The 14,672-nt window shown below is 42.2% G+C and overlaps 3 protein-coding genes across 5 annotated transcripts; 1 reads left to right on the forward strand and 2 right to left on the reverse strand.

Moving 5' to 3' along the window:
• Positions 1–579: 579 nt before the first annotated feature.
• dkc1 (dyskerin pseudouridine synthase 1) lies at positions 580–6,104 on the reverse strand. The gene is made up of 15 exons (XM_022764711.1): positions 6,089–6,104; positions 5,185–5,252; positions 5,017–5,103; positions 4,179–4,270; positions 3,895–4,079; positions 3,684–3,748; positions 3,106–3,232; positions 2,820–2,950; positions 2,434–2,577; positions 2,237–2,357; positions 1,926–2,044; positions 1,737–1,840; positions 1,444–1,486; positions 1,210–1,362; positions 580–876 (listed from the first exon to the last, which is right to left on the reverse strand). Exons 1-15 carry the CDS (start codon positions 6,102–6,104, stop codon positions 811–813), a joined length of 1,521 nt encoding a protein of 506 aa, XP_022620432.1. The 3' UTR covers positions 580–810.
• Positions 6,105–7,438: 1,334 nt separating this feature from the next.
• On the reverse strand, positions 7,439–9,969 carry LOC111236083. Its single transcript, XM_022764690.1, has 4 exons — positions 9,296–9,969; positions 8,961–9,152; positions 8,610–8,820; positions 7,439–8,527 (listed from the first exon to the last, which is right to left on the reverse strand). The coding sequence occupies exons 1-4, from the start codon at positions 9,948–9,950 to the stop codon at positions 8,293–8,295; spliced, it is 1,293 nt and encodes a 430-aa protein (XP_022620411.1). The 5' UTR covers positions 9,951–9,969; the 3' UTR covers positions 7,439–8,292.
• Positions 9,970–10,330: 361 nt separating this feature from the next.
• cinp (cyclin dependent kinase 2 interacting protein) lies at positions 10,331–14,619 on the forward strand. 3 transcript variants are annotated; one of them, XM_022764691.1, is made up of 5 exons: positions 10,331–10,430; positions 11,852–12,023; positions 12,431–12,569; positions 13,432–13,561; positions 13,809–14,619. In XM_022764691.1, exons 1-5 carry the CDS (start codon positions 10,424–10,426, stop codon positions 14,009–14,011), a joined length of 651 nt encoding a protein of 216 aa, XP_022620412.1. In that variant the 5' UTR covers positions 10,331–10,423; the 3' UTR covers positions 14,012–14,619. The 3 variants fall into 3 exon arrangements, with proteins under 3 accessions (XP_022620412.1, XP_022620414.1, XP_022620413.1); XM_022764693.1 differs by having other exon boundaries at positions 10,349–10,430; positions 11,852–11,963; XM_022764692.1 differs by lacking the exon at positions 10,331–10,430 and adding an exon at positions 10,973–11,053.
• Positions 14,620–14,672: the final 53 nt, after the last annotated feature.

The raw sequence follows: 14,672 nt of genomic DNA on the forward strand, positions 1-14,672 counted from the left end.
TATTTTCTTTTGTCTGATGAAAAAACTTCTGAACATGTGAAATAGATAAGACAGTTCAAGTTAATTACAGACTTTCTGCTGCAGAAAAGCGGGGAGAAAAAAAAAGAAAAGAAAATGAGAATAAGTAGTTGATGTCTGATGAGTCACTGACTCCAATGTTAATTTATAATAAGAAATATTGATCAGTGTACAGATCATTATTGGCTTAGTGTTTCTCGTTATTCTGAGCTGCAATGGAAAACACATTCCACTGCCTAACGTTACCTTGATAACCCAGATCCTGCTTCAGTCCAGACCTGTCTCATTTTTAATTTGGGTAAACTTTATATTTTTATTCAGTGTCTGAGTTTCCTTCCCGAGTGTCGACAAGCTGACACATTTAGAGCTTCCTGTTGAGAAAATAAAGTCTTAATTCCTTTAACTGTCCCATTTAGTTTCAGTCTGTGATGAACATCTTTAAAAACTGTTTCTGCAATGGAACGCGTTGTACGTTTTTCATTCCAATAAAAAACAAAACAAACAGCTGATCTTAAGTCATGAGTGGCAGTGTGAACCTGAACAAACAAGCTTTGCTCAAGATAACAAATACAGAAAACAGACTTTTATTTTGAAATTACAAACAGACTTCCTGTTAAAGTATTTACAGCTGGAAAAAACAAAAAAAAAAACATTTATATAAAAAAAACAAAACCATCCTTTCTGCATTCATACAGTCCATTATTAACTCCCAGAATGCTTTGCATCCTGGTGTTCAGACAGGTGTGTGACATTGGGCGGAGTCTCTGACTGTCCTGTTCACCTGTTGATCCGTCACTCTGATGCGTCACCTTCTTTCTGTTTCTTCTTCTTCTTCTTCTTTTTGGCGCTTTCACCAGCCTGCAGGACAAGCAGCTTAATTTTTATTTATATATATATATATATATATATACACACACACACACACACACACACACATATACACATATATGTGTGCATGTCATTTAGAGCCAAGACTGAAATCAGGTGAAATTTCGGATTACTTATTAAAAATCTCCAGTTTTTGTTTTACAGTTTAAAGCTTTTTCCTGATTTCTACATCAGTCACATGATCTGTGTGTGAAATTTCCAGTTAAACTTTGTTGTAGAAGTAACATGTTCTGTATGCAGTGGTGACGTTTGTAACAGATTGTATCATGTGACCTGACTGCAGGTGATTTCAGTTTCATTTACCTCGGTCTCAAGTGCTTCCCCTGCCCCTTCCTCCACAGCCTCTGCCTCCAGTTTGGCTCTCTTCTCTTTCTTCTTCTTCTTCTCTTTCTTTACTTCCTCTGCAGAGGGTGTAGAGGGCATCGTCACTTCGCCGTCGCTGTCCTCCCTCTTTCTCTGTAGAGATCAAAGTCAAAGGTCAATGCACATGAAACCAGTGTTCAGATGATATTTATTCAAAACTGATGGTGAATTTACTTTTCCTGAAGCATCACACGACTCCTCAGTCGCCTTGGAGACACTGTCAAACAAAACAAAAGCAGTTTTAATGACGTTTCATCACATTGAAACATTTAACCTGAAACTGCACAGTGAGGTCAGATGACTGTGTTCAGGTGAGCTGCAGCTCAGCAAACAGCAGAGCCAAGAAGCCCCAACCTGAAGGTTCCTGTAGCAGACCGACTCCCTCACACAGCACATCAGCTTAGTAAGGGATAACCGTCTGCACTCACACCTGTCAATCAATCCCACTCTCCCCAGGTGATGTGTACCTGTAGTCAACATATTGGTTCTTCCAGTCCTGTGGCGTGCTGCCATTTGGTTTCCCATGCTTGTCGAGGAGTCCCTTCTTAATCATCATCTTCTTCTGACTCGCCTGATTGAACCAATGAAAACGTGTTAAACCATCGACAGTGAGGTACTGATCACTTCACTGATGCAATCAAAAACTTCAGGTTTACCTTTGGGCCCAGACCCCACTTCCGAGGATATGTGTCTCTCTCCATGATCACCCGCTTTATTTTCGCCACAACGCCGTGATCACATGTGGAGATCACAGCAGTCGTCATCAGAGCAACCGCTGCACAAGAATTAATTAAGAACGACTCCTCAATGATCATTGATTAATTGGACTTGTTAATCTGAGCTCAAACTAAATGAGAAGCCATCAGAAAAGGGTGATAGATAGCAGGTCATCATGGCCCAAGAGCTACTGCAGCTACTCAGCTCATCATGTGGCTTCAACCTCACGTGTGCACACAAACACACATACCTGTGCAGATCGCCTCCCCCTTGGTTGTTATGACGACTATGTCCTGGTTCACCTCAATGCCGTCTTCGTACCTGAGGACACCTGGCAACATGATCTTGGCTCCATAACAGATGGCGTTTACCTGGAGACACAGTCTGAGTTATCACCATGGAAACAGCAGTGTTTCAGCTTCATTTTTCCAGACGAAGACGACTCACGGCGCTGTCCTTCATCACCAGCCGTTTGTAAGACACCAGCAGCTTCTCCAGCGGGAAGATGACTCTCCTAAGATACGTCTCGTCTTTGTTGTGATCGAACTGCCACTGAGCGTCTAGGACGTCATGCATCGTCACCATGTTGTCCTGAATCAAGCCAATGAAAACGTGATGTCATGACATTAGTGGTGACAGTGATGTCACCAGCAGTGACAGTGGTGTCACTGATGTCAGCAGCACTGAGGCTCCAGATGTACACAATGTGAACTGTGTCTCTGCTGCAGGTTTCTGTTTCAAAGTTTAATTATCAGACCGGCACCAAGCAGCAGGACTGAACTCAACACTTTGACCCTCAGTGACCTCTGAGCTGTACAGGAAGTGATGCTGACCTTCTCTCCTAGGACACCAGACCGGACTCTCCTCAGTTCCTGCATCTGACCTCCGACACCGAGCAGCAGACCCATGTGGACACACAGAGTCCGAATATAAGTTCCTGCTTCACAACTCACCCAGAAGATACCTGGAACACAGACAGGTGACCTGTGACATCAGGACGTCCCACCTCTGACCACACCATAAACGCGTTCAAAATAAAGCTGCAGATTTAAACTGAGACAGTGAAGATACTGATCAGGGACCAACAGGTGTGTATTGATTATTGACAGATGTTTTTACCTAGCCTCCTCTCAGGGTCATACTCGATCAGTTTGCTCTCGTAGATCGTACGAACTCTCAGTTGCCGTTTGACGGCAGCGATCAGTGGCGGTCGCTGGAACAAAGCGCCGGTCAGTGTTTCCAATGCCTGCAATCAGAATCTGAGTCAGTGATGTCACATGACCATTTAAAAGACAGCAAACTGGCCCCTTAACAACATAGATCTGTGATAATATTTAGGTTTTTTTTTTTTTTTTTTTTTTTTTTTTTTTTTTTAAATCAGGAACAAGGTCTCCAAAGTGGCATCAAATACAGAAAAGACACTGTTCCTTTAAGTTAAACCAGAGCCACAAACAGGATGAATACTGATGAGCATCTGGTCTCCAAATACATTTAGTCACAAAAACATCTGACACCTGAAATCACAGCTTTTATGTTAGAGCCATCACTGATTATTTCAATTTGAAAATCAACAAAAACCTCTCTTGCAGCTTGTTAACATTCAGTGTTTCATTAACATAATTAAACTATATTCTGCTGTTTTTAAAGATCTAACTATTGATCGGCTGTGACTACATGCAGGACGCTGTCAGACTTACCCGGGCGAGAGCGTGTTCGCTCTCTATTGCATTGTGCAGCCGAACGATTCCCACATACTCTTTACCTGCAACACACACAGAGAGTAGTGAGGGGGCTGCTGGGTTTTACTGTGCTGACACACCTGTCAGTCGGGCGAGGACAATTAGAACCACACATCAACTAAAAGGTTTATTCATCCGACATTAACAGAAAGTTCGCAACAGTGTGTACCGGCGCTCTGTTGAGATTTGACCAACCGCGTGGCTCGGTCTACACACACGATCAGACAGCCCGTGACCTTTGGGTCGAGCGTCCCGCTGTGACCTGTCTTCTCCACCCGAAGGATCCTCCGGATCCATGCCACCACCTCGTGAGATGACGGGTTCGCCGGTTTGTCCAGGTTAATGAAGCCAGACCTGACAGGAAACAGGAAGTAAACTTATCAACATGTGTTCAGTTACGTTAACATTTTACCTCATGTACTGCTAGATGACGTTCGCTTAACATTATGTTACCTGACATAGTCCTGGATGCCCCTCTTAAGGGGGTTGCTGCCATTCGGTAGGGGAGTGTAGTGAGTTGTCCGGACGTTCAATTTGTCAAAATTCTGCAGGACAAATGTTAATGTCAGATTACATGTTGACTTCCTGTTTGAAGAGGAGTAACAGGAAGTCAGAGCTGGCTGTAGCACACCGCTCTTATTTTGACAGTCTGCTCTAACACTACCTCTGCCAGCATTTGTCAATCACTGATTAGTTTTACTCATTAGATTTTTGCTTTGTCTCTGCATCATGTGATCAGAACAGTAAGTCGTCTTGGCAGTGGTCAGGTCAAGTCGTTCTCTCCATGTGGTTTCCCGTCATAGTTCGGCAGAACGCCGGCATGGCTGGCACCACGGCAGAGAGGCCCCGTCCCCAGAATGGGAGCAGAGGCAAAGACAAGATGGCCACCGCTCAGAGAATGGATAAACTGCTTCATCACGTCACATGATTGAGACTCAAATAATTAGTTACTCTGAGGACTTCAACAGTTCACGTTAATACTCTCTTAACAGCAGCGTCTGTTCACCTCACCAAGTGGTAAAATAATGATGCAACATGACAGGTTTATTAACTGCAGCAGTTAGTGTGTCCTTACATCAGGTAAACACAGGCGTTTTACTTTTTTTGTAAGTTATTTTTTGGGCTTTTCTATGCCTTTAAAAGCGCAACAGTGACAGAGAGAGAGAGCTGGGGGTGAGGGGACGACATACAGCAAAGGGTTGGATCCGAACCCAGGGCGCTGCGGTAAGGACTGAGTCCTAATGGTATGAGCTCTACCTGGTGAGCCACCAAAGCGCCCCAGGTGTGTTACCTTTAATAAAAGGGGCCACTGAGAAGTGTCCAGAGAGATGACTTTAGACTCTGGTTGGATGAAGAAGTCTCCGCTCTGTTGGATCTCCTGTCAAATAAAAACTAACATTTTTATCTTCACTCAGACAAAATGTTAAACTTAAAGTCTGCAGGTTAAATAAACACTCACCCCGACTTCTTCTTCACTGACTTTCTTTGCCTTCTTCTTCTTCTTCACCGAAGCTGCTGAAACATAAATCAGACCAGTTCAGTGTAAATTAACTCCTAACAACAACATCAAAGTGAAAATCTGGTTTCGACAGTATTTAATTTCTTGAAATATTTCACGTTATTAATGTTAAATGAGGCAAAGCAACAGCCCACGTGGCCTCTCCAATAGCACGTGGTTGTTAGCATCATAGGCTAACAGTCGGAGCTAACAGGCCATCTGAACTGTAAAAAACTAAAATCAAATAACTGATAATACATACACGCGGCCAGTCCAGCAGAAATCAATACAGGAACTTATAAGGTTTAATCTTCCACATCAGGATTTAGACTCTGCTGTTCACTCAGCTTCAGTCCTGTTAAAACACGCGGTTCAATATTTACCAATACTAAACACGAAACGCTGCTGAAATTTATCCTTAAACTCATTTACTCCCGGTTTATTGCAAGTTTATTCCCGGTTTGATTCAGTAGACTCAGAATCCAGCTGGAACTTAGTGTAACCCGGAGCGTCCACACGTGTGTTCTGCGGGGAGCAGGGAGCAGGCCTCCCGGTAAAAGACACTACACCGTTCCTACGGTGCTGCAGGTTGGTGCATGAAATGAACGCTGAACTAATAAATCGAGTGTTAAGTTAAAAAAGAAGATAACACAACACCAAAAGACGAGCACTGTCGTTATAATACAAACTTGTCCTTATATTACTTTTTTCTTAATGCAGTTTGGCGTCAAACGCAGACACACGGTTCCAGAGACACAAACAGATTAAACAGATTGAGTCAGACGTTAAACTATTAGCTTAAACACTGAGATCAGACAAAGTCGGTAAATTTAAATGTTTCCAGAGAAACGTGCAGACCACTCACCCTCCGTGTCCGCCATCTTACACTGAGAGACTGAGCACAGAGACCGACACCCCCTTCTTCCTCCTTCTCCTCCTCCTCCTTCTTCTGGGCGGATTTATATATATATATATATTAAACAGCTTCCGGGGCAATACCGCCCCCTACTGATCTGCAGTGTGAAGTACAGATCTACTCTCTAGTATTTATAAGAAGAATAACAATCAAGGCAATAAACAAAATAAATAAAAACCAAACCAAATTAAACCAAATGAAAATGAATAAATAATAATCATAATTATCTGATTCTATTCATTATCTTGTTGATTTAAACACTGTAGAAGAATTTTCCCATTCAGTCATCTGAAGGTTTTTTTAGAATATTAACCCTTATCCTTTCTTTAATTCCTCTGGAAATAAAACAGTTTCTCCACAATATTCACATTTTCAATGGTTATTATCATATAATATTTATTCGAGACCCTCACTCCCAACTAAAGGTTAATTTTTTAAAAAGATTTCTCCTTTATTGTCTTTGTTCCATTCATTCTGCCATCTCTTTTTGATCAGTCCATAAATCACAGCGTTCACTTCTGACATATTAATATTTATATTAATATCTACATTAATGTGACTACTGTGTGAGAAGCTTCAGACAGAAAAGTGGTTGGGGGGAGTGAATTAAGAGCACTTTCCCCTCCCTCAACATCCATGACTGAAGTGTTGTTGAGCAAGGCACCTTTGTGTGTGTTTAGTACTAATAGATGGGTTAAATGAATCCCAACATGAGCAGCGACACAAAACTAAAAACAATCACATTGGGTGATTTCTGGATATTGATTTTAGTATTTCAAACAATAATCTGTACACAAATCTGATGTAGTTCCCACTCTCCCTGTCCTCTACTCACTTCAAGGCAATGGCCATGGCCATCATTTCACATGCAGGAAAATTTCATTGGTAAGATTACACTCAGGAATTAGCACTGCTGCTGCTGTACCAAATGCCTATGTAAAATCTATAAGTAACCATAAAAGGTCCTTCTAATGAATGAATTCACAATCTTACAATCTCTTTTCTGTCAAACTAAACCAGAAATTAATTTATAATGAAGAGAAATCCAATCCAACATTCAGTAAACTCTATGTAGACAGAGCAGCAGCAGCAGCAGAGACACACACGTGATTGTCCACAGCAGCTCAGCTCACACAACGCAGGAAGTGTTCCCAGCGTTATGTGACATTTCAGTTTCTCGTTTTTAACACATTTGCAAAAATGTCTAAAATTCTGTTTAGACTTTGTCATTATGGAAAATTGACTGATGAGGGAAAAAATATTTTTTTTATTTTAGCATAAAACAAAGAAAAAACAGTTCTGAGTCCAGCTGGACCCTTTAGCAGCTTGTAGGGTTCTCCTCTCAGTAACCAAGACCAGTATCAGCTCCATGGGTGGACTGGGACAGAAATTCAGCCCTGGACTGATCCACTGGGACCAGCCACATGAATGACACTGACAGAGCCAGTAAAGACTTTAAAACCTTTATGGATGTTTTGACAGTCCACCGGCCTACCAGGATCTGTGCCAGTAGTCCTCAGTCCAGTCCACCTGTGATCTGGTCTCATCTCTTTCTGTGTCTGAAGCCTTTTTAGATAAAAATGTGGTTTCTTCTTCAGTGGAGGAAATTCTGGAAGGTCACTTTCACTTGAACGCTGAAAATAAACACGTATGTGCACTAACATACACATGCATACGGACCGGCTACCAAAACAAAGACCAGATCAGATTATGACACACACAGAGGAGTGTGGCTTCACTCTCTGCTCTGGACGCCGTGACGCCACTATATCTTTACATAGACAAAAGTTGTTTCCTGTTGTGTCTCATTGTCACATTATATCTCATAACATGTATTGAAACATTTTGTTTCTGTTATATTCTGGGTGCATGTATTCAAATTCTTAAACTTTATCCGTAAAAATGTGAAGCAAATCAACATTCACCTTTACCCATAATGCAGCAGTGATGGCAGCTGGTAGCAGTCACACTCATTTCTCCTGAAAAGGCAGATTTAGTGAGATAATAAAATTTGAATATTAAATAATTTCACACCAACAAATTGTTAAAAGAAATTCTTTGGATCTGTCGTTTCACTGAAAACTAGCCCCGCCTCCACCAGTGATGTCACTCAAGTTGTTCTGCCCAGGAGCAGTCAGACTGTCTCTGACTGGTCAGACACAGTGGCAGGTGAGTGGGTCTCTGTGTGAGCTGGTGATGACTCGGACTCTGTGATTGGTCAGTTTCTGCAGGTCTGAGATCAGCTGCAGAAGACGAGGACTCGGCTCGTAGACGACCCAGCTAGGGTCTGTGGGGTCAGGTCTGTAGTACGAATCCAGAACCTCTAGTGTGTTTAGACGCTGCAGTTGCTGCAGCTGCAGGAAGTCACTGTCCGAAACATGGTGATGTCTGAAAGAAAGCAACCACATCACTATGGAAACAGCAGGCGAAAGTGTTCTGGGTTAAAGGTTATCAGGTGTCAGTGACTCACCTGATCCGTAGTGTCCTCAGGTGAGGGAACAGCTGTGGGAGGAGTCTGACCAGGTTGGAGGAGGAGCTCCAGGGCTCCAGGTGCAGCTGTTCCAGGTGAGGAGCTCTGATTGAGACCACCTGCAGGTCTTCAGGCTGCAGATCCACACAGAGTGTCAGACTGAGGAGGGAGGACGGCAAGAAGTCTGCATATGCTGCCAGAGGATGGCCTCCTATTAGACAGACAGAGTGAGGGTTAGTTTTCTGAAGCTTTGAAGGTTAAAATTCAGAAACAGGGCGATAGGTCTTTTTAAAAGGTAAGACTAACAGTAGAGTAACAGTAATGTTAACCAGAGTCGCAGTAGAGTCTCACCATGCACACTGAGGCTGCGGAGCTGAGGCAGTGATGTCAGCCATGTTTGCAGGTGACAGGTGGGCCCAGGTACGGAGTACAGGTGGAAGATTGACAGGCTGTGGAGGCGGGACAAAGGCTGCAGAACTTCCTGCGTCACCACGGCATCATAGTTCAACAGCTGAAGGTCAGACAGCTGCAGAGTGTCAGCACCTGATGAACAACAAACAACACACACCTGTGTTTACACTTGTGTGTAGACCTGTGGTCACCTGAAATCTCAGTATAACACCTGGATGGAGGGAGTTACATCACAGCTCGTTCAGAGCCAATCAGGGTCACCTGTGTGTGTTTACCTGAGAGGTGGGCGGGGCTAAAGAAGTCATGTGATAGGGTTCTGTAGGTGATCATGGTCCAGGACAGTTGTTTGAGCTCGGTCAGGTGAGTCAGAATGCCGCTGAGCGTTGGGACTCTTAGACTACCGTTGTGATGCAGCACTAGTGAGGTGAGACGAGTCAGCTGACTGACGGCGGCCAACAGGTGAGAGGATGGACAGGTGAGCTGTACATTGCAGATGCTGAGCTGCGTCAGCTGATGACTCAGAGGAAACAGGAAGTCCAGGCTCTTCACTGGTATGGAACAGGAAGTGATGGATAGGCGCTGCAGGCGATGGAACTGTTTCAGCTCACTGACGCCTCCTTCTGTCCAGTCGTCCAATCGCAGCGCATGGAGGGCAGGAAGCCAGGTGGACAGCTGCCTCAGGTGTTTCTTCTTCCCTGAACGCACCGACACACTGCCCACATGCCTCTGAGCCAGGCTGCGCCAGAATGGGCGGTTATACCTGGAGAAGTCTCGCAGCACGAGGCTGAAACCACGCCACAGGGAGCAGGACTTATCCAACAGATACCGGAAGTGTGAACAGGTGCAGCGCACCTGAAGTTTGTCTCTCCATGACAAGAAACTGAACACCTGCAGCCACAGCTCGGCGGGAAGCTGCAGCACTGACGTCATTGTGACTTCACACCTCACTGACACGTGAACACCGACGTCTGAGCAGCTGGTTTATCAAGTATTAGTAACAATTGATATTAATATAATTCGCGGTCTGATCGATCGGAGAAACACGGACTTTCTTCCTACTTCCTGCTGCGTCAGTAGTAGAGAGCGTGTGAGCAGCAGGAGGTCTCACTCCGCCGGTTCCTGCTGAGCTCAGGGTTCATGATGATTCAGCTGCTGATTCTTGATCGATGATTTTCTCTTTCATCTACTTCCTAATATTTGAAATGAAACGTTAAACAAAACATAAACCGCAACCGAAATCTAAAGAAGAACTCCAAGAGGACCCTGCTGCCATAAAAACTGAGGAGAAGAAGAAAGGATCGACCAGCAGGAGGCGCCAACGCACTGCAGAAATGACACAGAAGAAGAAATATCAGGAAGTGTGAGGTCGATCGTCAACGTGAGCGGAGAAATTTGTTGATCAAATGGATGGTGAGTGATCATCTGGTGCTGATCATACGGTCGGTCATCGATTTCTGTAATGGCTTTATTGATCGATAGATTGATTAATCTGTAAACGAATCAATTCGCTGCTCCGCGTGTTAAACTTTTGACTGATCGTCTTAACAGCTGATGTATTGATCAGAGTGAACCCTGGATCAGATTTATGATTATTGTTCCTCTCTCAGTGTGTTCACTGATAAATATTATTTTGCTGAGGGATCTGTAGTGTATTATCCACTTCATTTCTTCCTCTTTCAACAGTTTAAATTGTTGTAGGTTCTTCCTTTATGTAAGTTTTATTAATAAGTTAAAGAAGGGTGTCAACTAAGGTTTTATCAAAGGTTTCCTTGAAACTATACATTATAAGTTAAGTTTAAGGAATGTGCATTAGGGGTAAATCTGCTTACTTAGATAAATAGAGGGGTTTGTGAGACAGTAGAAGAGGGTTCTCACATTGGCAGAGATGCTCCAGGATTCGGCATTTTAGACACTGTTTCTTTCTTGTAAATAAACTTCTTTTGGATTACAAGTAAAGACGTGTCGGCGGTGATTACTCCTTCACATCAGCACCTCAAGATACCACAGATCATTAATATTCTCTGAGGTAACAGGTATGTCTGATTTCCTCCAACAAGAGTGTAGATAATCAATAATAAAATGAATAATTGATTACTATTGGTAATTCTCAGATAAAACCGTGGAGCCTTTCCTTTAAATTATTGAATCGTAACAATAAATAAATAAAAAATAATGAATTTTCAGAGATTCAGTTTATAACAGTGTTTTTATAAAATATAAAAAAAATAATAATTTAACTGATGTTTACAACCAAAGAGCTTCATTAAATTCAAATATTGTGTGTGTGTTTGCGTGCGTGTGTCTGTCTGTCTGTCTGTCTGTCTGTCTGCGTGGGTTCAAACATCTGAGAAAATCTCTGATATTTTCATATATATCACCTCGGGATAATCAGAAAGTTTCAAAAAGATTTTAAACACATGAGGTTTTGTTTATTTCACTGATTCTAGAATAATCAAATTAAACTAATCAGAGATATTGATCAGAGTCAGAGTCTTAGAGTCAGACCAGGGCTGGACTAAAGATTTTTAAGCAGCATGGAGCTCTAAACAACTTTGCAGAAACTAGATCAGTTGTGTCAGACAAACCAGAGGAGACCAGAAGAGACCAGACCACCAGAAGAACAACACATGTCTGCTCTACACGCATCAGTCTGAATTCTCTAAATACAAACACTTGTCATAACGATGATAATGATAATAAATTAAATATATAAACTGATTTTTCTCTTTGTCGTGATGAGAAAACTATAAAAACAATTATATGTAAATGTATGGCTACATGAAATGTTTTGCTCAGTTCAATAATAAAAACCAGACAAACTATGTTCTCAGGTGTGTCAGGTGATATCATGGTGACCTCAACAAACAGGAAGTGCTCTGCTGTCACAGGAAGTGCCCGAAAGATCAAAGATAATGCGGCTGACTGGCACAACCTGATGCTGAGGTGGGAAAAACTCAACGAGGATGGATTCAATGTCGCAGCATACATCGTTAATATGAGACTGTGAGTTAATTACTTTAATTAGCTCAGTTTAATAATGAGTTAATTTAAAGTTTAATGAAGGTTTTAATGAAGGTTTTTACTGATTAAGGATTCGTCAGCATCATAAAGTGAGACAACAGATGATTTATCATTTCCCTCCTGTAACATTGTCACAGATATTTTCCATCCACACATTCCTCGTCCTCGTTAAAAACTGGGGCCTACATTGCCCACAATGCACCTGTACCCCTGCAGGAGCTTTTTCTACTCATTCAGTTCAGACACCTTTCCTGAACCAGATTCTTCAGAATTGAACTTTGAACAGAAGAAACTCACTGATAGATGTTCACCTGTTCAGGAGCTTCACCTGTAGGACTTATGTCAGTCACATGACTTTTCATAATTATCATCACTTTTCTTTCCTTCAGTTCTCAGAACAGTCAGCTGCAGCTGGTGGACCAGTCTTCATCACTTTCATCAGCTTCAGCAGCTCCAGCAGCTCCAGCAGTTGGCGCTGCAGAGCTGCAGGATGAATGCTGCAAACTTCAGGACGTTGTTGACAAAATGGTGAAACTCTGTTTAACTTCAGTTTATTTACATTTATTTAACTGAGGAGTAAGTTTCAGCAAAAAAAACTTGTCAACTGATTGGTTGAAGTTTTGATAAATGTAAATGCTCTTCACTCACCTGTGTGTGGGGGCTACGTGCTGAGCTGCTACTGCGCCAGCGTGACTGCTGCAGACCTGTCTTTGCATTGGATATTGGCTATAAATAATAATAATAAAAATATATAATCATCCATCATTGAGAGAGAGAGAGAGAGAGCACGAGCACTGGATTCTATTCTCTTCACCTACACTGTGTTTCTACTACCATGTCATGTTACTGGTATTATGTCAATATGACATTATCAGATCTTTCCCCTGAGTCTCACTCAGGCTCTGTGGCTCTCAGCTGTTTGAGAACAACCTCACCTGAACTCTGTTCATTCAGATGTTTCATTCATTCTTTAAATTTAATGTCACAGAACAGAACTAGATTCCGCTGCTCCTGTTGTTTCCTCCACCAAACAGTCAAGTTACAGGAAACATGGTCACAGTCTCCTTCCTGAGTTACAGCATTGGATAATAACCCTAGTTGACCTTTGACCTTTTGTATATAAAATGTCATCACTTCATTTTATCCTTATGAACATTTGAGTTAAATTGCATGAACTGAATGAATTGACCTTTGACCTTTTGACAGCTGATCCTGAATCCATTTAAACACCACTAACAAACTGTTTAAATAAAGTTGAATTTAAGCCATCTGTAGACTCTGTAGCGATCATTTTACATCACTTCCTGTCAATATAACATGTTGATTTATTTTAGGACAAAATTATCTGTTTAATTTGTTCTTGTTTTGCACACTGTGTTCTTCCTGTTAGGTCACTGTGGTGAAGAAGATGGAGCAACTGATGACATCACAGCGAGGCATTCAGGATCTGGAGGAATTCCAGTTCGGACCCGAAGGAAGAAAGTGTCCTCTGTTTCACACCTGGAACACCAAACAGTTTAGTGAGTCTACTTCTACACATCTGAGTGGTGACATCACACTGACCTGAGCAATGTCCATAGACTCACCTGCAGAACATCAGTGTGTTCCACCTGTTCACAGTGTGGTATATTCATCAGCTCTGGTTCAGCCTGTTTTCATCTAAACAAACTAACATCTGTAGAAAAACAAGCATTTTCCATTAAAGACGACCTCAGTTGTGAAAAGATGTTTGTTTTTGTTGTCGTCTCAAGTTTTATCTCGTTTCAGAGTTGTTGTCTGGTGTCCTGTGGGAAGCCTTCAGTCAGGAGCTGAAATTGAAGCAGACAATCCTGCAGGAACTCGCCCACACTGAGACTTCTGACCTGTGCATGGTCTACTTGTCTTGCTGGCTGCACCAGCCCTTTATACCCCCACAGATCAGACTTACCCTGGAGTCTGTGTTGCTGGAGACGGGGCACCGGCCACTGTAATGTCATCTGCCGCCCAGGGTCATGAGGTCAATGTCGGGGTCATCTCTGAGAATCCAGGTGTTAGCCTGGGTTAAAGGCGGTTTAGGAGTAATTTACTAGCCTAGTAGTCTGATTAACATTTCTGGCTTATTGAACAGGTGTAGAAATAGAAACAGGTAAACTCAGGTGAGTTCACCTGCAGCCTGGACTTTAACTCTTTCATGTCCACCAGACATGCAAGTTGAGCTTTTCTTTCGCTGTTATCTTTACTGTACTAATGTCTATTTATTAAGTGCTGACATTAAATAAACAAGTATTTCATTTGTTACTTAAAAAAGTAAAACTAGTTTTTGTTTTGTTTGACGTCTTTAGAGTTTTATTTACTGGTGAGAAAATACAACTGAAGTACAACGTATCTGGTAATTCAGAAACTACGAGACACTGATGTGTCACTCTGAGAATTTATTAAAGATGCAATGTTCACAACGATGAACAAAAGCTACTCAGACAGAGAGCGTGATTTGAGTTTGTCACATCAGTTTATTGGAGGAACATGAAATATGTTAAATGCATTCAGCACTTGAACGATCAACATAACAAATCAATAAACTTTGATTTCCTCAAAACTGTTTTCAGTCCGTCCTCACGTCGATTCTCCAAACGATTACAAACATTGAGTTCA

The sequence above is a fragment of the Seriola dumerili genome, unplaced genomic scaffold (genome assembly GCF_002260705.1).
Source record: "Seriola dumerili isolate Sdu_G_001 unplaced genomic scaffold, Sdu_1.0 BDQW01000565.1, whole genome shotgun sequence".
NCBI classification, from domain to species: Eukaryota; Metazoa; Chordata; class Actinopteri; order Carangiformes; family Carangidae; genus Seriola; species Seriola dumerili.

Excerpts from the sequence above, each read along its gene's own strand:
- LOC111236083 (XM_022764690.1), bottom strand. The coding sequence starts at position 9,950 with ATGACGTCAGTGCTGCAGCTTCCCGCCGAGCTGTGGCTGCAGGTGTTC. Across the intron at positions 9,153-9,295 it reads TAGCCCCGCCCACCTCTCAG|GTGCTGACACTCTGCAGCTG; the intron begins GTAAACACACAC and ends GTTGTTCATCAG. Across the intron at positions 8,821-8,960 it reads CCGCAGCCTCAGTGTGCATG|GAGGCCATCCTCTGGCAGCA; the intron begins GTGAGACTCTAC and ends TCTGTCTAATAG.
- dkc1 (XM_022764711.1), bottom strand. Across the intron at positions 2,045-2,236 it reads GGGGGAGGCGATCTGCACAG|CGGTTGCTCTGATGACGACT; the intron begins GTATGTGTGTTT and ends ATTCTTGTGCAG. Across the intron at positions 877-1,209 it reads GGGAAGCACTTGAGACCGAG|GCTGGTGAAAGCGCCAAAAA; the intron begins GTAAATGAAACT and ends CTTGTCCTGCAG.
- cinp (XM_022764691.1), top strand. Across the intron at positions 12,024-12,430 it reads TACATCGTTAATATGAGACT|TTCTCAGAACAGTCAGCTGC; the intron begins GTGAGTTAATTA and ends TCTTTCCTTCAG. Across the intron at positions 12,570-13,431 it reads AGGACGTTGTTGACAAAATG|GTCACTGTGGTGAAGAAGAT; the intron begins GTGAAACTCTGT and ends TCTTCCTGTTAG.